The 25,215-nt window shown below is 36.5% G+C and overlaps 1 protein-coding gene across 2 annotated transcripts in view; it reads left to right on the plus strand.

Moving 5' to 3' along the window:
• Positions 1-25,215, plus strand: part of HEATR5B (HEAT repeat containing 5B) — a 98,948-nt gene that overhangs the window by 58,125 nt on the left and 15,608 nt on the right. For both annotated transcript variants that reach the window (XM_041755039.1, XM_041755040.1), the window contains exons 24-30: positions 150-401; positions 4,607-4,788; positions 6,733-6,801; positions 11,283-11,462; positions 17,601-17,838; positions 20,667-20,921; positions 22,389-22,516. In XM_041755039.1, the coding sequence (XP_041610973.1) occupies positions 150-401; positions 4,607-4,788; positions 6,733-6,801; positions 11,283-11,462; positions 17,601-17,838; positions 20,667-20,921; positions 22,389-22,516 (1,304 nt within the window). The remainder of the gene's footprint in view (positions 1-149; positions 402-4,606; positions 4,789-6,732; positions 6,802-11,282; positions 11,463-17,600; positions 17,839-20,666; positions 20,922-22,388; positions 22,517-25,215) is intronic.

The raw sequence follows: 25,215 nt of genomic DNA on the forward strand, positions 1-25,215 counted from the left end.
TTGATTTTTTAAAAATTTGCCAATTCTGTTTTCAAAGGAGTAAGAATTGAGTCCTTTTTTATTAGAAATATTGTAACATTAATGCAAGTTCAAAAACATCATTTTTGCCGTATTTGAGATTGTCATAATATGCTTTGGTTTTATTATAGATATGAGCACTGCAACTCCCTTAAGTAGTGGAAAAGATGAGGAAGCTGAGAAGAAAGATGAGATGGATGATGATACCATGTTTACCACACTAGGCGAAGAAGATAAATCAAAGCCCTTTGTGGCACCTCGCTGGGCCACTCGGGTGTTCGCTGCAGATTGCCTGTGCCGAATCATCAATTTGTGTGAGAATGCGGACCAGGCCCACTTTGATCTTGCCATGGCACGTTCTGCTAAACTACGAAACCCTACAAGTAAATTTAAGATCATTTCTTCTTTTCCCCAAAGTATTTTTATAGATCTGAAATACAGGTTTGCTGCTATGTAACATGTTTCAGACTGCCTTTCCTTTCTTAGAAGTTCCTTTTACCTTTGTTTTCTGTCCATTAATCATACTACCCATCTTCTGACCTATGTTTGCAAGGTAAGTTGAAGAAGATGGTCCAAAGGTGTATGCCTGTCTTTCTTAAGGTAGAGGTATCTAAGTCACATGCCCTAAAGATAACAATGTCAATAACTTACATATCCTTTGTACTTTGTCCTAGTTAGCAGTTAAGCATAAAAGAGATGGCAAAACTTTAAGGTACATAAATTTTGCAGTCCCAGCTGTGAAGAATGTCAGAACTCATGAATGCCATCATTCAATTCAACTCAAACTCTTAGATTTCAGAAATGCTCCTAGGTATTTTTGAAAAGGTGAAAACTGTTACTGAAACCTGACACTTTTTTATCTTTTGTAAACTTTTTATAGACTCTCTGTCTTGTACTTTGTTGTCTCTTCATCACCCTGTCATATTTTTTTACATATTTAAAGCAAACTGTATGTACTCATAATATTGAAGTCTATACATGAAAATTCCTTCTAGTTTACTTTATTACTAAACGCCTTTTAGTTTACTGTAACTCACAAATGAACTAAAAAACAAACAAAAAGTAAAATAGTGGTACTCTATGTATAAAATATGAATCTGAATGTACAACTAGTTATCAGCAAAGCACAATATATCATGAACACAGTGTCCTTATTCATGTCATTATTTGTCAAATATTTACCAAATCCTATTCTTTGCTATACACTGAAGATACAAAGAAGAAAAAGCCATAGCCCATATCCTTAAAGAATTTCTAGAGGACAGAAAGACTTATCTCTCAAACAATTATATGTTCCAGTAGTGCTATGATGGAGTATTTTGGGGACATAAAAAAAGTAGTATGCATTTTCTGAAGAGCCAGGGAAGATCTCATAGAAAAGGTGATTTTGAAACTGGATTTTTAAAGGCAGAGGAAAGATTTTCCAGGTAGAAGAAGCTAGTTGTATTAGTTTTCTATGGCTGCTATAACAAATGACCACAAATTCAGTGACTTAAAGCAACATACATTTTTAATCTTACCATTCTTATAGGTCAAAAAGTCCAACATGAGTCTCACTGGGCTAAAATCAAGGCAGGGCTACCTTCCTTTCTGGAGGCTTTCCAGGAGTCTTTTCTTCTCAGCTTCTGTAGGCTGCCTGCATTCCTTGGTTGTGGCCCCCTCTCTCTATCGTCAAAGCCAACAGCACTGACAGTCTCAGTGATCCTTCTTTAGATGTCACATGGCTGTGACCACAGCCAAGAGCAGTGCTCTGCTTTTAAGGCTTATGTGATTAGATTGGGCCCACCTGTTAAATTTGGGATAATTTCCATTTTAGAGCCCATAACCTTAATCACATCTACCAGCCCCCTTTTGCTATGTAAGTTAACATATTCACAGGTTGTAGGGATTAGGGTGTAGATATATTTGAGCACTATTATTCTGCCTTCCACACTGGTTTATTATAAGCAAAGAAAATAAGATGATTTGTTTGTTCATTTTAGATTTATTTATTTGAGAGAGAGAGAGAAAGTACACTTGCACCCATGCACACACCCACATGTATAGGGACAGAAGGAGAGGGAGAGAGAATCTCAAGCAGACTCTGCACTGAGTGAAGTCCGGTATGGGGGCTCCATGACCCTGAGATCATGACCTGAGTTGAAATCAAGAGTCAGATGCTTAAGAGTCAGACGCCCCTAAAGAGAATTCGTAAAGGCATGGTAAGTGTGACATTTAGGGAATAGGGAAGATCCTTAGGTTGGCTTCTTTTCTTTGCATTTAATGCTTTTTCTCTCATTGTTTGTATCTTGTCTTTTGCCTGCATTTTCAGAGATCCTCACAAGTTTTCCCTTTATATCATTGATAATGTTTTACTGTTTTCTGCCCCCATAATGGATCTTAAGTCTTCTTTTGTTTTTAGTTTTCCTTTAAGTTTTTTGTCTTTTTTCTACCTTCATTGTATCATATCCTTTTGACTCGTTATGAGTTTCTGTTCTTATCCTGTAGCAGCAAGGATTTTTTGCATCCTATTGAGATATCAAGTGATTTTCTATATTTTATTCTGATTTTTATAGAAAATTATTTTTGAGAATAATTCTTTCTGAATCTTCAGAGTCTTTATTTTGTTTGGGTGTGTTTTCTTCATAGGCTTATTTATTTATATATCCTTGAAAGAGGAGAGTGCTCTCCATACTTGAAATTTACTTGCAGTGTGTGTGGATGGATTGCCTATATTCTCTGTCTTTGTTTGCTGAGTGCTTCACATAGTAAGCTGATATAACAGCTTTCCAACCTAGATTCCAGTATCTGACATGCTTCATTCTTCTGCGCTGAAACAGAATCCTTTCTAGTTCCCATTGCCTGCCATTCTGAACAGTCATGTCAATGCATACTTTTCAAAGTTATAGACCAAATAAATGTACTATGCAGGCTCTTCCTGTATCATCCTTATCTCCCCTTGTATCCACTGTGCTTTAGTTGTATGGAACTACTGCTCCCAGAATATAATAAACCTCTAACAGCCCCCTAATTCTCTCCTTATTTTAGAGTTTCTGCCCCATGCCCCTTCCCCTCCTACTGTAGGAGTTCATCTCCTTGGATTTGGAAAAACCTTTACAATAGCAATAACCACAGAAACTTGTTGAAGTAGAAGTTCTTTGGAAATCCAGCTGAGCCACAGGTTACAATTACTTCCAAAAGACTTTGGGAGTCTTGCAGCCTCCTGAAGAAATTAGAGTACTTGAGCTTGATAAATTCTTTTAGATAACTTCAACTGCTGTGTCTTTAAGTTCACCAATCTTTTCTTTTTCAGTAACTAATCACTAATAATCTTATTCAGTATATTTTTCATTTCAGGTATTTTTTTTTTTTAATTTCTACAAGTCTCATTTGTGGTTTCCCCTGTCTTTTACTTCTCTCTTCAATATGCTCAGGTTTTCATTTTCTTTTTTAAATATAGGCAACATATTTATGACAACTGTTTTAGGCCCCCTGTCTGCTAACTTCATCATCTTTTTCATTTCTGTATCTGTTTCTGTTCACTGAGGGTTTGGGTTTTTTTTTTTTTCCTTGTTACAAGATCTATTTTCCTGCTTCTTTGTATCCCTGGTAATTCTTTATTATATGCCAGATTTGCAAATTTTATAGTAGTAGTGCTGGATTTTGTTGTATTCCTTTAAATAGTGCTGGACTTTGTCCTGGGATGTAGTTAAATTACTTGTATCTTTTGAATTCTTTTGAGACTTCCTTTTAAACTTTGGGCAGATCTGGGGTAGCTTTTACTCTAAAAGGAAAAAGACTTCCCTTTTCTACATCTTATCTTTATAAAAGTCTTTTTTAGAGTAGAGGTTGGGAAACCACTTCCTACAGTCCAAATCCAGACCATAGCCTGTTTTTTTAAAAATACAACTTTATTGGAACACAGCACACCCATTTATGTACACAGGGTTTATGACTTCATTCTACAAAAGCAGAGTTGAATAGTTGTGATAGAAATTATATGGCCAGAAAAACCAAAAGTATTTACTAACTAGTTCTTTTTTTTTTTTAAGATGTATTTATTTATTCATGAGAAACACAGAGAGAGAGAGAGAGAGAGAGAGGGAGAGGGAGAGGGAGAGGGAGAGGCACAGGCAGAGGGAGAAGCAGGCTCCATTCAGGGAGCCTGATGCGGGACTCGATCCTGGATCTCCAGGATCGCACCCTAGGCTGAAGGCGGCGCTAAACCGCTGAGCCACCGGGGCTGCCCTACTAACTAGTTCTTAACAGGAAAATCTGCCAACTCTTTCTAAAAGGATTACAAACTCCTTTTGGGAAAGTTATGCTAGTCAGTTATTTTGCTTCAAATGTTATTGTACATCCAGTAATGTCATCTTTATTCCCATATTGTGTAAAAATTTACCAATGTTCTTGAGAAATTATGATATACAGGCTTTCTTGAAAGTGTATCTTTGTTATTTTTAAACATAGTGAAATATGGGGAATATAAGTGCTTTTGTAATATGAAATGAAAAAAATATGAAATGAAAAAAAAATGAAATTTCATATTTTTGTGTTATACCTGTTTTTGGAGAAGTTTTCCTTTTTGCCTTCTATTTTTTATTTTTAGACGACCTGTTGGTACTTCATCTCTCTGACCTAATTCGCATGGCATTCATGGCTGCAACAGATCATAGTAACCAGCTCCGGATGGCTGGGCTCCAAGCACTTGAAGACATTATCAAGAAATTTGCATCTGTGCCTGAGCCAGAATTTCCAGGCCATGTGATTTTAGAGCAGTATCAAGCTAATGTGAGATACTCTGTTTATTTAAAACTTAAAATTGAACCTTTGCATGATCATTAAAGGAGTGAAGATTCCCTAGAGAAATATATTTGGAACTTCAACTGCATATCTTTATTCCCATTGTCTGTTACATAGTTGAATCCTGCAGTTGAAACAATAGTATAAAACTTGTCACTATTTTTAAGTTCTGATAATGTATTGGTGATAAAACTAGAATAGAATTGCAGCCTAGCTTTTCAGCCTTGTGTTTAGATGTTTAGCTATGCCATTTAAAAGATAAAAGGGCATTCAAAGAGTGTTGTGGATTTACTGACATTACTTTTATATGTCAAGACTTGATAAGCATTTTTAGAAATAAAGAGGGCAACATTGTATACCGAAGGATAACTTTTAATAACAGCAGTTAAAAATATTACTGAAAGAATTCTATACCTTCAAAAAATATTTTATTTTATTCCAAACAGAGATACTTGTTTCCCCTGAGAAACATTTTTGTGTTCTTGAACTGAGGCATAATAATCCTGGTAATGATGGGTTATATGAAGACAAAGAAACTTAAATTAGCAAGGAAAAAGACACATTTTTTTACTGTATTTATACCAGACCCTTAACTTCTGATACACAACACCTCATCTAAAAACTATACTCAAACACACACAAAATTAAAAAGGGTGAATAATGTATGCCTCATTGTTTTGCCATCCTAAGTACAGGTGACGAAGTTATGACTGCCCAACTGACTGTAGAAAAGTTATGACTGCCCAACTGACTGTAGAAAACCTGTATATAGTTACTTAATTGCAAATATTCAACCTATAAGAATGAAGTTTGTTGTTTTGTTTAGTTTTGACTTTTTATTTAGGACTAATTTTAAACTCACAGAAAAATTACAAGAATAATTATAATTGTCCCATGTCCTTTACCCTTGAATACTTCAGTCTGTATTTCCAAAGGACAGAACACTGTTTTATATAACGGAACAGTTAATCAACTTCAGGAAATTCAGCATTGATATATTGCTTCTATATAGTCCAGCATATTCCAGTTTTATCAGTCAACCCAGCAATCTCTTTTACAGTATATTCTCTTTCTTCTTCAGTACAGGAGCCAGCACCAGCTCTGTGATTAATTGATAACTGTACTACCAATACTGCAATTAGTTCTCATGTATTTTTAGTCATGGAGAGGTACTCTGGATCCATTTCTAAACTGCTATTGATAAATCTCAGTGACTGACTCTCTCATGTAAGGAAAGATGTGTCAAATTAGGAATTGACTGTATTTAATTCCTTATTCAGTTCATACACATCAAATCTAATATATCTAAGAACCTATGACTGGATTGGCTTATTAAAACTAAAGCTCAAAAAAAATAAAGTAAAAAATAAAAGTAAAGCTCATTTTCCTTCACTTATTACTATGACAACTGTAGATAAATGAATATTTCTTGAGCATCCTTCTTTTAAAGCTTTTTTTTTTTTTTGAGGTGAAATGGTGTCTGAGTGACTATGTGAATTTTTAGTACTAACCAATTATTTAAAGGAATTGATCCAGTTATATGAGATTCACTCATGAGATAAATACTGTTAGAAATTCATTCAGGAAAATATAGACAGAATAAAAAAAGAATAGCAGTTTTCTGTTCCAGGGAATCTGTTACTTTGTCAGAAAATCCTGTTTACTATTAAACAAAAACAAAGGAAAAAGAAGCAAGATTAATTGCCTGTTTTGGTATAGCATTCATATAGATTTGATAATGATTATAACCTCCTGGAAAGCAAAAGAAAAATGATGTTTGAATTTATTGTAACTCAAAAGAGAGATAAGAGAGATGTGATAAAAAGGAAAATAACAAAGATGTATTTTGTGTGTTTTCATCTCCAAGGACACAAGAGGCTTTATGTTTACTACTTATCTTTAAAAACAAGATGGTTGTATTCATTTTCCTAGGTGGGAGCTGCTTTAAGACCAGCCTTTTCACAAGATACCCCATCAGACATAATAGCGAAAGCTTGCCAGGTAAGAAGAAAAATAGTGTTTTCTGTGGTTACCTTCTTTAAATTAATAGATACCTTAGAATTTCACTTCTAAGAAAGAAGAGAGAAAAATCAAATAATATTTATTTTTATCTTGGAAATACAACAGTGTCAGTTTTTGCTTTTACACTGTACCAAATGATGAAGTAGTAACTATTAATCACATCCCTTTTTCTGTCATAGCTAAGGAAATGACTTTGGGATACATAGGTCTTATATCATCCAGAAGTGAACAAAGGTATAAAAATCATAAGAGGGACTAAAAGTAAAAGCAAGATTGCAAAGTAACTAAAGAATGCATACTAATGATAATTAGTGTTAATAAAAGACTTTTTGATCACAGTTTGTGAAAATTCTACGTTATTCTAAAGAGAATTTCACAATATAGAAATTTCATTGCAAAATTAATCCCAGGGGATTATTTTCACATTATTATATTTGAAAAAAGTCACAAAAGCACTTAAGTTTCTACACTTTTGATAAGTTCCTCTTTTTCATGCCTCGTTTTGAAAATGGGCTCATGCATTCAGCTCTCATCTTTCAGGAAATCAGATTCTTTATTTGCTTTCCCAAGGATAAAAGAGAAGCAACACTCTCCTTTCCAGTTTTCTGGAGTACAGAACTGTGGTTTATAATTATTGCTTAGAATCCATAATCCAGCTACATGTGGCTTCTACACAGAGAATCTTCTGCTGTTTGCAATGATACATGTGAAGTTCTTACTTTGTTCTCTCTGTGGCTCAATCGGTTTGGCTCTTCCTCTTCCTCCCATTGTTTTTTTTTTTTAATTATTTTATTTTTTTTTTTAAAGAGGGAGAGGTCAGGTAGGGGCAGAGGGAAAGGGAGAGAGAGGATCTTGAGCAGATTCCACACCCAGCATGGAGCCTGATACAGGGATCATGATCCCCGGGATCATGACCTGAACTGAAATCAAGAGTCAGATACTTAAACTAACTGAGTCACCCAGGCCCCCCAACCTTGTTAAGATTTATTTCTCTGACGTCTGCTCTATTAGTGATGGCCTTCAGAAAAATGAACTCCTCTTACAAACAGCAGATCAGGGAGAGAAGAGGGAGCCTTGTTTAAGAGAGAAGACTGTGGATCATGAGACAAACCTTGGAGTTAAAGGAGACCATTGGTATGAGATACTGACTCACAGACAATCAAAAATCATAGTCCTGTATAAATAAATGTATCATAATGATGTTTCAGAATATAGTATTTAAGCAGAAAAAACCTACAAAGCTCCCATTCATAGAAAAGCAAAGGCTAGTCAGATTTCATCTTGTGGATGAGTAGTATGAAAATTTCCCGTTACTGAATTTGCCTTCAACTTCTTACTCTTTATGTGACTCTAGCTGCTTTTTCTTTCTTTCTTTTTTTCTTTTTTTAAAGATTTTATTTATTTATTCATGAGAGACAGAGAGCAAGGCAGAAAAATAGGCAGAGGGAGAAGCAGGCCCCCTGTGAGGAGCCCAATGTGGGATTCAATCCCAGGACCTCAGGATCATGACCTGAGCTGAAGGCAGATGCTCAACCACAGAGCCACCCAGGTACCCCTGTAGCTGCTTTTTCTATAAGAAGTTTCTTCTTTTCCACTAGCAGGCTTAAGTTTTTGACCTATCCTTCTGTTTCTGGGAGGAAACCTAGTTTTGAAACAGATGGAACAGTGGGTTGCAAGTTCCTTTTTCTTAAAGGAAAGTAAGGAGTTGGGTTTGGACAGATTATGAAACATTGTATCCCACCTTATTTACCAGAATAGATATCATGTTAAGCCTGAAAATCAGGATAATTTTTAGATATTGTAGGAAGACTCTCAAGTGTAACACAATCAGAGACAGTAATCAGTGGTTTAGTAAAAAAAAAAAAAAAAAAAAAAAAAATCATTTAGATCAGCATAGGAATCATAAACATAATATATACTTTAAATGTCTTATTTCAGATTGAGATGTTTAAATGTACATTCATGCACCACTCTTTTGATTTAAGGCCAGGGTATTTTCTCTGAATATGATGTTGCTGATTCCGTGCTGCTTTATCTTTTTTCATAAACCAAATCTGTGATGGAGTACCTGCAGTTTTAGTTTCATGTTCTTTATTTTTTAAAATATTTTATTTCCAGGGGTACCTGGGTGGCTCAGTCAGTTAAGCATCTGCCTTGGGGTCAGGTCATGATCCTGGCTTCCATGATCCTTTTATTTAGAGAGATTGAGCCCTGAGTTGGGCTCTCTGTTCACTGGGGAGCCTGCTTTTACCTCTCCCTCTGCCATTCCCCCTGGTTGTGCTCTCTCTTTCTCTCTGTCGAATAAATAAGATCTTTAAAAATAAAAGATTTTATTTTCAAGTAATCTCTACACCCATCATGGGGTTTGAATTCACAACCCCAGGACTAAGAGTTACATGTTCTACTGACTGAGCCAGCCAGACACCCCTAGTTTCATGTTCTTTAAAGGGATGACTTGTAATTGTGGGGAAAGGTCGCACTGCCAGACCACCCCTTCCTTGTTGACATCCTTCCTTTGGCTCCAGTGTCCCCACACTTGCCTGGTTTTCCTTTTGCTTTCCTGGCATTTTTAATTTCTTTCATGGTTTATTCTTATTCTACTTGTCCCTTAAGTGTAACTATCTTCCCTGTGTTTTCCTTATACCTTTTTTTAAATACCTGTCCTTACATAGATTTACCTGGTAACATTGCTTTGGTTATTACCTGTGTGTGGAGAGTGCCCTGGTCTCACTAGTTTTGTTTTGTTTTGTTTTAATTCCAGTATAGTTATATTAGTTTCAAATATGCAATATAGTGAATCAGCAATTTTATGCATTACTCGGTGCTCATCACAATAAGTGTACTCTTCATCTCCATCACCTATTTCACCCATCCCCCTTCCCCCTACCCTTTGGTAACCATCAGTTCTCTATAGTTAAAGAGTCTGATTCTTGATTTGTCTCTTCTTTTTTTCCTTTGTTCATTTTTGTTGTTGTTGTTTCTTAAGTTCTACATATGAGTGAGATCATATTGTCTTTCTCTGATTGACTTACTTCACTTAGCATTGTACTCTCTAGCATTATCCATGTTGTTGCAAATGGCAAGATTTCATTCCTTTTTATGGCTGAGTAATAATCCATGGTGTGTGTGTGTGTGGTGTGTGTGTGTGTGTGCACATGCACGCGCGTGCGCACACATCTTCTTTATTCATCTATTGATGGACACTTAAGTTGCTTCCATAATTTGGCTATGGTAAAAAAAAAAGTTAAAAATAGAACTACCCTATGATCTAATAATGACACTACTAGATATTTACCCAAAGAATACAAAAACACTTCTTCAAAGGGATGCATACACCCCCATGCTTATTGCAGCATTACTTACAACAACCAGATTTGATTCTTTCCATGTTTTGCAAGTCCCTGCCTCCTCCCCTAAAAATACTTAATTGGTTTCCAAATCCAGTAATTTCTACTTCCAAGCCTCTCTCAGATGACGCTCCCTTCTCATTCCATTCCCAGCTTGATCTGTATTGTCTCTATCCTATAATATTGTAATAGTCACTTAACTGAACACGTTGCTTACCACCTAAACACATCTTTCCTGGTATAAGTACTGGAGCAATCTTCCTAAAGCACAATTTTTTAAAAAGATTTTATTTAGAGAGAGAAAGAGAGAGAGAAAGAGAGAATCCCAAGCAGACTCCATACTGAGCTCAGAGCCAAGGTGGGACTCAATCCCACAACCCCAAGATCAAGACCTGAGCCAAAATCAAGAGTTGGACACTTAACCAGCTGAGCAACTCAGGCGCCTCAAGCACAATTCTAAGTGTAATCTCCCTGCTCTGAAGCCTTAGAAACTCATGACTACCCACAGAACAAAGTCTGAGTTCAGTTTGCATGGGATTTAAATTGTACCATAATCTGATCCCAGTTAATTTTGCTTATCTTCTTTCTTTTCCCATATAACTCCTCTGTATTTTTACACACAGACCTTCCTGATATCTAAATATTTCCATTTCTTCTGCTGGAAGAAATCTCTATTTTCTGTGTTTTTAAGTGTAGTATTGCAGTCCTACAGTGTTTATCCAATCTGTGTTTTCTTTCTTGAGGACGGCGACTAGATTTTTTTTCCCCTTTTCCATACCACTCAGAATAACCTTTTGCTTGTGTTAAGCAGAAATGTTGTTGAAGTGAAGAATTATTCACAACTGAACTGATTCAGGCAGAAATTTTTTCCATTAAGATTTTTGTCAAATTAGACAATGGAAATATTATAAGTAAATACTGTTAGTTTTCCCTGTGAGAGTACAATAAATTCCATTCTTGTCAATTTGTTACTCAAAAATAATGCTGAAGCACAGCATTTGGGTTTTTTGTTTTGTTTTCTTCATTGGTTTGTTGTGTTTCTTCCCTCAATAAAAAAAATCATATTAAATATTAATTTTTTATTCAAAATTTAAAATGTTTTTCTTTGGCCAGGTATGTAGTACATGGATTGGAAGTGGAGTTGTCAGTGATCTCAATGACCTCCGTCGAGTGCACAATCTGCTTGTTTCTTCTTTGGACAAAGTGCAGGCTGGAAAAGGATCTTCTAGCCAACTATACCGAGAGAGTGCCACAACCATGGAAAAATTGGCTGTTCTCAAAGCATGGGCAGAGGTAACCATAGCCTATTTTTGAACCGTTTCTCCATCCATGAAAAAATATTCCCCTAGTCCAATAGGTAAAAAAAAATTTATTTGATTTTTGTTTTTTTTTTAAACTGACCTTTGGTGTGAAATGTTTTTTGAAAATCTGTTATTTGCTCCTTCTCAATAAAATATGTATATATTTATGAAAGAGCTCTTATCAAACCTTTGAAAGTTGTTTTTAATCAGTTTTTTCAAAATTTCTATATTGAGAAGGGCCTCCCCCAAATAATTATGTGGAAATTAGGCAGTGCAGGGTATGATGATCACAGCATTGGTTGCCAGTCAGCTAGTTCTCTGCTGACTTGCATTAATATGCTTGATTCACCTACTAGGAAGGCTGGCATAGTTTAGTATAAAAAGCATTAAATGTTGAATCAGAGGCCCTAGAACAAGTTCTCTCTATAATTTACCATCTTTGTGACTTTGGTCAAGTGATTTGATCTCAGAGCCTTACCTTTGTTTTTTGTTTTGTTTTTCATTACAATGTGGAAATATCTTCTTGTAAGGCAATGTATATCAAAGGACGTTGTGGCTGGTATTGAATGTAAGATAGATTATTGCTTTTAAAAAATTAGATCAGAAGCACACATAACTAAATTAATAATGCATGTTTTGGGGATCCCTGGGTGGCGCAGCGGTTTGGCGCCTGCCTTTGGCCCAGGGCGCGATCCTGAAGACCCGGGATCGAATCCCACATCAGGCTCCCGGTGCATGGAGCCTGCTTCTCCCTCCGCCTGTGTCTCTGCCTCTCTCTCTCTCTCTCTGTGACTATCATAAATAAATAAAAATTAAAATAAATAAATAAATAAATAAAAGATTTAATAATGCATGTTTTTATTGACACTGCTTTCTTTTTTAGGGCAACTTGTAATCTTATTTAATGATTTGCACCTCATACCTCAGACTTGAATGCTGGCTAGTAATTTTTTTCCCTGTTTCTCTTCCTTTTTTTAAGTAAATTTTATTTTTTTAAATTTTTTTTCAATTTTTTTTTTATTATTTATTTATGATAGTCATACAGAGAGAGAGAGAGGCAGAGACATAGGCAGAGGGAGAAGCAGGCTCAGCCTGACGTGGGATTCGATCCCGGGTCTCCAGGATCGTGCCCTGGGCCAAAGGCAGGCGCCAAACCACTGTGCCACCCAGGGATCCCTTTAAGTAAATTTTAAACATATATATATATGTGTGTGTGTGTGTGTGTGTATATGTTTATATATAAATATATATTTATATATATGTTTATATATGTAAATATATATAAAGTTATGTATATGTTTATATATGTAAATTTATATGTATATATGTAAATATATGTAAATTTATATATGTTTATATATGTGTGTGTGTTTTTTTCCTTTTCTTTGTCATTCTCTTCAAATGCCCAGCATAGTCTAGATTTCTCTCCTAAAGACCTATCTCTGCTTATACTTTTTCACTCAGAAAACTGAGGAGATCCATTCTCTGTCTCTGCAGATTGTTGCCTTGAAATTTTTAGATTTACAGGAGTTGAGAACTGTCCTTTCACCTGTCAGTTAATGTTAGTTAGGCTTGAGTATGGAGGGGAGACTTTCTAGCCCAGCGCTGTCCCTCATGCCTGCTTCTGTATCTGCACCCTCTCCTTCCATCTGCTCACTCTCCTTGCCTGCCTTCCTCCCCTTGTCCTCACAGCTTTCCCTCTCCCCTCTTCACATCTCAGGGCATTGAAGGAGTTTCCATATCTTCACTTCCTTGCTCTTGATCACCCCTTTCCCCATCCCCCACGATCTGGGGTCATCCTCACTGATGCAGACTGGCTGGTGGAAGTCCCAGATGGGGTTCCGCAGGGACTAGCCCACAGTGTCCTGGGCTTTGCGCAGAATAGAAATCAAATGTGAGCTGAGAGGAAGTGACAACAGAGTTTATTGAAGGTATAGAGACAGCAGATACAGACAGAGCATCTGGGAGACGTGGAAAGGAAAGGAGAGTGAGTCTCGTCTTTGCTCAAGGCTTGGGATTTTTACTGAGGATGGTTGCCTGGTGTACGTGCCCCTCTCAGGCATCTGAGATCTGGTCAAAACAAGGAGGAGTGCTCAAGTGTCCTCCATAAGTACCTTATGCCCTGGAGCTAGGGCTTTTGGTGTCAGAGTGTCTGGAGTCAGTGGTCTTGGAAAATGTACATGAGGACCCCACCTAGTCATTTCTTAGATGTTATCTCTTGTGCTAAAAGACTCCAAAGAGATCATTAAGTCCTTGACCTTTACAAGGAGGACATACAGCACGTATAAGCTGGGGGTGCAGATCCTGGCAAGAAGAGAAGCAGGAAAAGAAGCAAAAATAGCAGTTTTTTATGAGGTCTCTTCAGTTTCCCTGTGTCATCACCACTCCATTGGAATTACTCTCACTAAAGTTACAAATGAGAGAATTATCTGTATCCCTACACAATCACCAGACTCCATGTTACGTAGTCTCTCTGGTACTGTCTCCTTTAGAAGCCCTTTGTTTTCCTTAACTTTTGTGATACTCCTCTCTTGCTTCTCCTCTTTCCTTTTCTTTATTCATTCTCAGCATCACTTGCTGGCTGGCCTCTCTTTGCCCACTCTTTTTTTTTTTTTTTTTTTTTAAGATTTTATTTATTTATTCATGAGAGCCAGAGAGAGAGAGAGAGAGAGGTAGAGACATAAGCAGAGGCAGAAGCTCCCTGTAGGGAGCCCAATGTCGAACTGTATCTATCCCCAGGACCGGGATTACGCCCTGAGCCAAAGGCAGACAGACGCTCAACCACTGAGCCACCCAGGCATCCCTGCCTGCCTACTCTTTAACTGTTGGTGTTCTTCTTGTCCCTTTCCTCCCTCTTCATACTTTCTGGGCAGCTTCATCCATACCTGTAACCTGTAGCTTTAACTTGTATATTAAAGATTGTAATTCTACTTCTCTACCTAGACCTCCTAAATTCCAATTCCATATTTTTGGCTGTTCACTAGACATCTCCCCTTGGATGACCCATAAGTACCACACACCCAACATGTCTAAAAAAAATACTATGTTTTATCTTTCTTCTTTTTTCCTCTTTATCTCAGCATCTCCTATCTCTTATCTTCAGAGCAGGACCTAGGTATCAATATTAAATGCTTCTTCTCCAGTCCCCTTCATCTTATATCTAGTAGGTAACTAATTCCTGTGTATTTTACTGTTAGTATTATCTTTGAAAATATGTAATTTTGTTCTGATAATAAAAATACCTATGTTCATTACATAAATTCAGAATATAGAGAATTTTTTTTTTTTTTTTAGAGAAAAATTTTTATTTAAAAAAACCTGGGGACCACTGGGTGGCTCAGTGGTTGAGCGTCTGCCTTCAGCTCAAGGTGTGATCCTGGGGTCCTGGGATAGAGTCCCACATTGGGCTCCTCACATGGAGCCTGCTTCTCCCTCTGCCTATGTCTCTGCCTCTCTCTGTCTCTCATGAATTAAAAACAAAAAAATTTGTAATCTTATCCCCTCTGCAATTTTACTATCTTATCATCCAGAGATAACTATTGTTAATATTTTGGTATATATCACTATGCACATATAAATCTGTTTATACTAAAAAATATATGTATCTATATATTTTCAAAATAAAAATGGAATTTTATTTAACATAGCAACTATTTTTTAAATTTAGCAAGAGATTTTATATATACCTTTTCCATACCTATAAATAAATATGTCCTTTCTCCTACCCCTGCCTTAGTTTGAGTCCTCATCATCTGTTACCTGACCTGTACAGTTGCATCCTAATTTTTTTCACATGTTAGTCTTCTCCACCCCACCTCCAGCTATTCCTATATGGATTCTCAGAATAATCCTTCTAAAATGCAAAATTTGGGGCAGCCCCAGTGGCACAGCAGTTTAGCGCCACCTGCAGCCTGGGGTGTGACCCTGGAGGCCTGGGATCGAGTCCCACGTGGAGCTCCCTGCATGGAGCCTGCTTCTCCCTCTGCCTCTCTCTCTCTCTCTCTCTCTCTTTCTGAGTAAATAAATAAATCTTTAAAAAAATAAAATGCAAAATTTGGGCAAAGAATATGAATTAACAATTCACAGAAAGGAAACAAAGCTATGCATAAACATATGGGGAAGAGAAGAAATATAGAAACATTACCCAGATAAATTAACATCATTTTTAGAATGACAGTAAAACTTTTCCAAAGGGTGATAATATATCAAAACACTTACTGAAACTGCACATTAGCTGACCAGTTTATCCTAAGGAATATTAAGGATATATACAAAGACTATGCTATGATGATATTCATTGCAATGTTTATTTTTCTCAGAAAAATGGAAATAACTTAAATGTATGTCTTGATCCTAAGAGATGATGAGATTAAGTGAATAGAAAATTGGGTTAAAAGTTATTTAGGGGAGTACCTGTGTGGTGCAGTAGGTTGGGTGTCCCAACTCTAGGTTTTGGCTCAGGTCATGACCTCAGGGTCGTAAGATTAAGCCCTGCATCAGGCTCCACACTCAACAGGGAGTCAGCTTGAGACTCTTTCTCCCTCTGCCCTCCCCGCTGCATATTCTCTTTCTCATTCTCTCTTTCTTTCTCTCTCTCTCTCTCAAATAAATCTTTTTAAAAATTTAAAAAACGAAAGTTACTCACACAGTTTTGTTTAAAAGACTATATATACAACATGTCTAGAATGCTAACAATATTTCTTTTTCTTATGCTTCTGATTTTTCTATTTTTCTTGTGTAATATCTAATAAGATGTATTTAGACTTTAAAAAAGGAGTCTAAAAAACATATTCTCTTGGGTTGCAAATAGCATTATAAACTACAGAACCCTTTTAAAGGTCTTGGCAATGTCTATCTAGAACCATAAAAATATTTGTAATCACTAATGCAGTAATTCTGTTTCTAGGATTTTATCTTAGGGGAAAATATCCAAAATACAGAAGGAAATGTTTACAAAAAGCTTAACTTGGAACATTATTTATAATATGAAGAGCTACACACCTTTTGTCTTTGGAAACACTGTATCTTGTTTTTTTAAGATTCCCAAGGCTGATTAAAGAATCAGGAGTAAATATTAAATTTCAACTTAGGGAAATTATATGACTTATCCCCTACAGCCATTAAGAGTAATGGTTTTGAAGACTAGCATTTTATGGGAAAATATTATGATATGTTAATAAAATTAAATACAAAATTCTTTGTACAACAAAATTACAACTTACAAAGATAGAATATGATAACCTGAAAATTGGGATTATTAGTAATTTTAAAAACTCATTTTCCAAACTTTTTATGGTATAATTTTAGAATAAAATTAAAAGTTCAGGAAAAATACATAATAAATCCTGCAGTGGCCTCTTCCCTTCCCCATTGCCTACAGAGTAAAACCGTCACCTACTTCTGCCTCATATTCTTTGGTCAGTCCATACATGTTGCCAAAGCTTAAATGTGTGTGCAAAAACAAACAAAAATAACTGCGATGAAGAAGAATCTTTAAAATTATGTTTTAGGAAGTTGCTATTATACATCATTTTGGCTTACTAAATGGAGAGAAAGGATACAGATAATATATATGTGACTATTAAATTATATGCTTTGCTCAACTCTCTGTTATAAAGGCAAGATTGCTAAGTATCACTTAAGGGGTTAGAAGGATATTTATGGAAATCCTTTTTCTGGCCCTTCTTCCATCCCTTCCAGCCTTTTTCTTTGAATGCTATCCGATTATGTCTAATAAGTCTGTGAAAGTGAAGCAATAAACAGGAAGTTATACCCTATGACCAAAAAAAGACACACATAAAAGGGGGCTTTGTAAAGTCTAACAAGAAAAGCCAGAAAAATGTCAGAGAACCCTACTCAAGGAATATTTTTGTGAGAGGAATAGTCAGAAGTCAGATCAATGAAAAAAGATTGTCTCCAAAGCAGGTGGAATTATTCTTTGGAGGTTGTCAGGAAATCATGAAGTTGTATACATATTCCAGTGTTTCTACTCAATTAAGTTAACTGAGTAGAAACACTGGAATAATAATAATAATTATTCAATAATTCAGTTGTATAATCATAGCAATTTAGATTATGTCATTTCTTAATATTATGCCCTGTTATTTTCTCCTCCTAAATATCTTACTAGGTATATGTGGTTGCTATGAATATCAAGAAGGAAGCAGAGTCAAAGCCAAAAAGAGCAATTAAAAGTACTGATGATGATGATGATGATTATGGTACTATAGACGAACTACCACCAGATAGTTTAATAACACTTGTGCAACCCGAACTGCCAACACTCAGCCGCCTGTGGCTGGCAGCATTAAAAGACTATGCGCTTTTAACTTTACCAGCTGAATTTGCTAGTCAGCTCCCGCCTGATGGTAAGTACTTTATTCAGAGTTTTGCCTTTATGGAGTTTACAGTAGTAATTAAATGAAGTGTAATTGGCGTTTAATGCAATCCCTATCAAAATACCATGGACTTTCTTCAGAGAGTTAGAACAAATTATTTTAAGATTTGTGTGGAATCAGAAAAGACCCCGAATAGCCAGGGGAATTATAAAAAAGAAAACCATAGCTGGGGGCATCACAATGCCAGATTTCAGGTTGTACTACAAAGCTGTGGTCATCAAGACAGTGTGGTACAGGCACAAAAACAGACACATAGATCAATGGAACAGATAGAGAACCCAGAAGTGGACTCTCAACTTTATGGTCAACTAATATTCGATAAAGGAGGAAAGACTATCCATTGGAAGAAAGACAGTCTCTTCAATAAATGGTGCTGGGAAAATTGGACATCCACATGCAGAAGAATGAAACTGGACCACTCTCTTGCACCATACACAAAGGTAAACTCAAAATGGATGAAAGATCTAAATGTGAGACAAGATTCCATCAAAATCGTAGAGGAGAACACAGGCAACACCCTTTTTGAACTCAGCCACAGTAACTTCTTGCAAGATACATCCACGAAGGCAAAAGAAAAGCAAAAATGAACTATTGGGACTTAATCAAGATAAGAAGCTTTTGCACAGCAAAGGATACAGTCAGCAAAACTAAAAGACAACCTACAGAATGGGAGAAGATATTTGCAAATAACGTATCAGATAGTCTAGTTTCCAAGATCTATAAAGGGCTAGTTTCCAAGATCTATAAAGAACTTATTAAACTAAACGCCAAAGAAACAAACAATCCAATCATGAAATGGGCAAAAGACATGAACAGAAATCTCACAGAGGAAGACATAGACATGGCCAACATGCACATGAGAAAATGCTCTGCATCACTTGCCATCAGGGAAATACAAATCAAAACCACAATGAGATACCATCTCACACCAGTGAGAAAGGGGAAAATTAACAAGGCAGGAAACCACAAATGTTGGAGAGGATGCGGAGAAAAGGGAACCCTCTTGCACTGTTGGTGGGAATGTGAACTGGTGCAGCCACTCTGCAAAACTGTGTGGAGGTTCCTCAAAGAGTTAAAAATAGATCTGCCTTACGACCCAGCAATTGCACTGTTGGGGATTTACCCCAAAGATTCAGATGCGATGAAACGCCGGGACACCTGCACCCCGATGTTTCTAGCAGCAATGTCCACAATAGCCAAACTGTGGAAGTAGCCTTGGTGTCCATCGAAAGATGAATGGATAAAGAAGATGTGGTTTATGTATACAATGGAATATTGCTCAGCCATTAGAAACGACAAATACCCACCATTTGCTTCAACGTGGATGGAACTGGAGGGTATTATGCTGAGTGAAGTAAGTCAATCGGAGAAGGACAGTGTATGTTCTCATTCATTTGGGGAATATAAATAATAGTGAAAGGGAATATAAGGGAAGGGAGAAGAAATGTGTGGGAAATATCAGAAAGGGAGACAGAACATAAAGACTCCTAACTCTGGGAAACAAACTAGGGGTGGTGGAAGGGGAGGAGGGCGGGGGGTGGGGGTAAATGGGTGATGGGCACTGAGGGGGGCACTTGACGGGATGAGCACTGGGTGTTATTCTGTATGTTGGTAAATTGAACACCAATAAAAAATAAATTTATTAAAAAAATAAATGAAGTGTAATTGGTGAAAGCTAGAACAGCAATTAATAATATTACAATGTATCTTAACACATCTTAAATTTAAAAAGAGTATAACCCCTTAAATTTAATTATTTAATTATTAATAATTTAATAATATAAGATGTGGTAATGACATTTTAAACTTCTGTAGACTTATACTTGGCATTCTCTCACTTAGAGAATGTTCTCCATATTGAATTTATAAATTCAAATACAGCATAAGCTTTTTTATTAACCCAAGCGTAAATATTCTCACTGTTATGATAAGAACTATATGAGCTAGAGTACTCTAAATAACTATGCATAACAAGTCATTATGCCTAACCATGATGAAGTTTATTGCTGTGCTGGTAAGTGTATGCAAGAACAGGTGGGAAAGTCCTCAGTTTGGTAGTGAAAGCAGGAGTTATGGATGAATGGCAGAGGAAGAGTGAAAGAGAAAGAAGAGAGTTCCCTGCCTGTGGTAGGAGAAGGTAACCAGGGTTTTAGGGGGTCTCCGGTAACAGTGAAGAGGAAGCCTGTGACCACAGGGTAGAGAAAGAGAGAGGATCCCCAGCAGCATCTGCAGTTGCAAGGAAAGGCTGGAAACCCTAGCCTTGGTGAGGAAGGCACAGGCACTACAGTTCTGCAGCTGCAGAAAAGACATTAGTTTTTGTGACTTTGTAATAAAGAGACTCTCTTTAGCCAGATTACTCTTTCATATGTGGTATGGTCTGAATTTTGTGTCCCTTCTAAATTCACATGTTGATACCTAATCCCCATTGTGATGGTATTGGGAAGTGGGGCATTTGGGAACTGCTTGGGTCATGAAGTGGAGCCCTCTGAAATGGGATTAGTAGTACCCTTAGAGAAGAGACCCTACATTGCTCCCTAGCCCCTTCTACCGTGTGAGAATATAGGTAGGAGTCAGAGAGATGGCCCTTACCTGAGCATGCTAGCAGCCTGATCTCAGACTTCCTGAAATGAGAGAAATACATTTCTGTTGTTAATAAGCCACCCAGTCTGTGGTATTTTATTAAAGCAGCCCAAATGGACTAAGATGGTAAGAAATGGGTATTTTTAAGTTAGTTATTGGTAAATGGTTGAACACTTACAATAAAAGTAATGGCTTTGATTGGCTTGATTATTTTACAGGGGGAGCATTTTATACTCCAGAGACTATTGATACAGCTAGACTTCACTACCGGAATTCATGGGCCCCCATTCTCCATGCAGTGGCGCTTTGGCTGAATAGCACAGGATTTACATGTTCAGAGTCTGCAGAAGCAGCAGCAATACCTGGCTTACAGAAACGTTCTACACCCGTGAATTTAAACCAGGCATCAGGAGCAACGCCTAGTACTAAATCTTTGCCAGAAATTAACAAAGACAGAATGCATCTGATTTTAGGTAGGTGTATTATATTGATGTATTTAAAGATGTGTCACTTCTGAAATTCATATCTGTAAGGAAGAAAAAATTTCCTTCTATCCTCTTAGGTTCTGTGGCTGGCCTGAGAATTAAATTGATAAAACAGATTAAGGAGAAAAGCATGCAGATTTATTTAATATTTTCAACCTAAAGTAGCCATTAGGCCAAAAAACTTACATACTACTTTATACAAAGAACAATACATTGTGGGGATGTGACCAGACAAAGGGGTGTGGGCTGGGGACAATAAATTGTGGGACAAGGACTACGAAATATATGGGGAGGAACTAATTTTAGTAAGTTTGTTTGTACAAGTCTATTTCAACAATGACTCCCAGTCTTCTCTTCCTAATACAGGGAGGGCACCTTTCTCATGAGAAGTTTCATGACCTGCTTTTAGGTGGGAAGGGGTTAGAGGGCCCTTACTGTATCTGCTATTCATCAAGTACCTTCAGCTCAAAATAATCAATATGCCACAGAGGCATATTTTAGTGTGGCATATTCTGAACTCCTTCATAGCTTTCATTTTAATGCTATAGAAAAGTTTCATATACCATAGTCCAGAGAGGGAATAATAAAAGGAGGATTTTTAAGCACATTTTCTAAATTGTTAACTGAATTTTTAATAGAAAAATTTAATTATTAAAGACTACTCTAAAAATTTTAGCTATCGTGTTCACTCGCAGAGCAATATTGAATAATTTTCAAAAAAAACTACATTTTTCTTTTTCAAAGGCAGATTTTCTTTTTACTTAACACTTAACAGATTGTCCCTTGAGGAAATAGTAAAATGCAAAGTTAAAGAAAATTTGAATAAATTCAATTTATAATTGCATCAATGATGCTCTTTTAACATTAAGGTGTTATAGATTCTAATGAGGCTCTTAAGCAGGTTTATATTTTCTGGAAGGGAAAAGGAACATAGTTGCTAAGGTGAAATTATAGAACTCATCAATAGATCTTGTACATGAAAATATAAGACTCATCTAAAACAGTGACCTTACATTATGCAAATTAAGAACAATTGTTATCCATGATATCCATTATACCTCCGTAGTTTGCCACTAAAAATTCTTTGTAGACATGGAAATTGTTTGGCAACCATGTAATGAGAAGTAATTTTATCATTTTCATAAGTGTATTTTTAATGTGTTATTTTTTTTTAAGTTCTTGAAATAAAAAAATCTAGTATCTTCTTAACTCCATGACCTTGGAACTGCCTCCCTTCCCTACCTCCAATTTGATTATTAACCTAATTGCAAAGCTACAGTCTGTGTTATAAAGTTTGGCTGCTGCTTTTGGTGACCATTTTGAACTCTACAATAGCATTCAATATGTGTTAAAGTAATCTTCAGAAGAATAGAGGAAAAATAGAGAAAAAAATCTGACATCAAAGCAACAAAGTGTTTTATAGACAAACATGTATTTTTATTATGTACATCACAGGTGTGAGTATACAGTTCCTTTGCTCCCCTAGACCTGAGGAGCCTATTGAACATGTTACAGCATGTCTACAGGCCTTACACACCTTGCTAGATTCTCCTTATGCCCGAATTCATATTGCAGAAGATCAGGTACAGTATTTTTCTATAACAGATAATAAATATTATGCTTTGTTTTTATCATATTTATCTTAATATAATTTTCTCCCATATGAAATAAATATTATATAATAAGTATTCAAGATTTTGGCTTTATGTAAGACATTCTAGTGATGTTGGGTGACCAGGCACAGGCAGCATAAAAATAGTCAGTGTATCTTCTTAGATGTGTTCATCAGTAGTCGAATAAAACTAAAAATTAAGGGATGCCTTCAGTCCCAGTTAATGATTCTACTAATAAAGGGCTGAAGTAATTTATAAGGCTATTAAATAAATTATACCATTTTTAAATGCTTGATCAAGTTTTATCTCTCATTTAATGAATTTTTTTTGCACTGGCTCAACTACTTATCTAAACAATTTAATGAATTGCTTTTTCTAGTTCTGTATGTAATATTTAGAGGACTTATTCATGATCTAGAACCAAGCTACCAGTGGATTTATTATTCTTCTTTTTAATTAGGAATTCTTTTATTTCTATAATAAGAACCATCTTTTTGGTCACCATCACTACAGGTGGGGTAATTTTCCATAAAACACAAACAGGTAAAAAAGAAGTTGTTATCATTTCATATATCCAGATTAGTTTTGCACATGATAGTGACCTAAACCAAAATAAAGGAAAGCATATACTTTGTGATTACAAGATTCATTCACTGATGAACTCTTCTTGTACCCGAGCCTTGCAGCCTAAAGCTACTCCTTAGCTAAACTACAGATTACTCAAGAAACTTCAGGTTTTTATATAATTTAAAATTTAATCTGTGAATGAAGAGAGAATACAAGGTTTACACTCACTCATTTTGATTTTAACATATTATGTCCCACACCTACCTAGCTATTTTTTGGACTCAATAATGTTTTGTTTATCCAAGTACTGTTTAACACTTGGATGGATTTTTTTTTTCCTGAGTCAGATCCTGTAGTTTCAATATCATCAGAGTTCACTGACTCAAAAATTATATTCATTCACTCAACAACTTTTACTCAACAACTTTTATCCTGCATCAGACATAGTTGGAGGCTATAGCTGTCACAAGTGGTTTCACTGCGCCTGGATCAGAAGATCAGGACAGTATGATAAATGCTGAGCTAGTATATGTAAAGGTATGATGAGAATAGAGGGGAGGAGCCCAGACAGTATCAGGGAAGGTAAAGAATGGCTTCTCAGAGGAAATGATGGTTGGATTAAATCTTAAAAGAGGAATTAGTGAGGCAGCACAAGAAGAATGGGTTTTCTTCTCTGGGAGAGAAGCAAAGACAAAGACAAGGAGGCTCGAGAGAACATGACAAGTTCAAGGACACTGCTGTCATTTACTATGGCTGAGACAAATGGAGCATGTGGGGGTTGTTAGGAGATGATGCTGTATAACAGGATAAGGGCCAAATCATGAAAGTTCCTGTGTGACATGTTAAAGGATTTAAAATCTATCTTAAAAGTAATAGGGAATCATTAAAAATGTTAAAATAGAGGAATGATTAAACTTGTATTTCAGAACATGGTATATATAGTGACGCCTGGGTGGCTCAGAGGGTGAGCATCTGCCTTTGGCTCAGGGCATGATCCCGGGGTCCAGGATTGAGTTCCACATAGGGCTCCTTGCAGGGAGCCTGCTTCTCCCTGTGCCTGTGTCTCTGCCTCTCTTTCTCTCTGTGTCTCTCATGAATAAATAAATAAAATCTTAAAAAGAAAAAAAAGAACATGGTATGTGTGTGTGTGTGTGTGTGTGTGTGTGTGTGTGTGTGTGTATATATATATATATATTTGATCCCTTTTATCAACCTTGGGAGATTGGTCTATAAAAGATGACAAGGGAGGCCAATTAAGAGGCTCTTTTCATAATTCCAGAGAAATAGCGAGTTATACACTAGCCTAGGAAAACCGAATAAAGAAGGAAAAAAGAGGGCCAGGACTGGTACATGAGGGTATATTCCAAATAGCAAATAAGGATGGAGATGAGGGAAATAAGCACCAGAGACTACTACAGAGGTAGGAGAAGAACTAAGAACAGAGTTACAAGGACAAGGGAGAGTGTCAAGGATAGACAACAGTCTCAAAAGAACCAGGATCCCAGTATATAAGGACAGAAGAGAGTCCAGGGAAGGTTATTAGTGACCGAAGACAGAGCATTTTCTTAGGTGAGCAGAAGCCAGATTATGGAAGAATGAAGAATAAGTGAGGGGGTGAAGGAAGTGGAAGCATGTGGCCTGGCACCAGAGGAAGCACAATAGAGATAGAGGACATGGGGGCAGAGAGAAGGATCTGAGAGGATTTGAGAGGGGGATGGGAATGAGACAGAAAAGACCTGAGTGTTCTCCTTATCCTGGGAGAAGGACCTAACTAGAGAGAGAGGCTGAAGGCATGTGAAGTACAATTAAGGCCCTTGAAGAATTCTGGGGAAGTCAATCAGTATAGGAAGCAGATAATGAAAGATTAATCAGCCTTGGATAGAGTCTGGACATTTGATCTTGAGAAAGGTAAATGTGGCTTTGGTTATACTTAAGTTTTTCTCTCCCTCTTTGAAATTTGAGGCAGATTCATTGGGTGGGTTTGAAGTGGAGGATTATAAGTGGCTTAAAAGTGAGTGGTTCAAGTTTGTAATACTTGCTGAGATGAATGGGAGGGGGACTTACTGGAAGTGCCTGGCATCCACAGTATTTTGTTGATTGAA

The sequence above is a fragment of the Vulpes lagopus genome, chromosome 5 (assembly GCF_018345385.1).
Source record: "Vulpes lagopus strain Blue_001 chromosome 5, ASM1834538v1, whole genome shotgun sequence".
Taxonomy (NCBI): Eukaryota; Metazoa; Chordata; class Mammalia; order Carnivora; family Canidae; genus Vulpes; species Vulpes lagopus.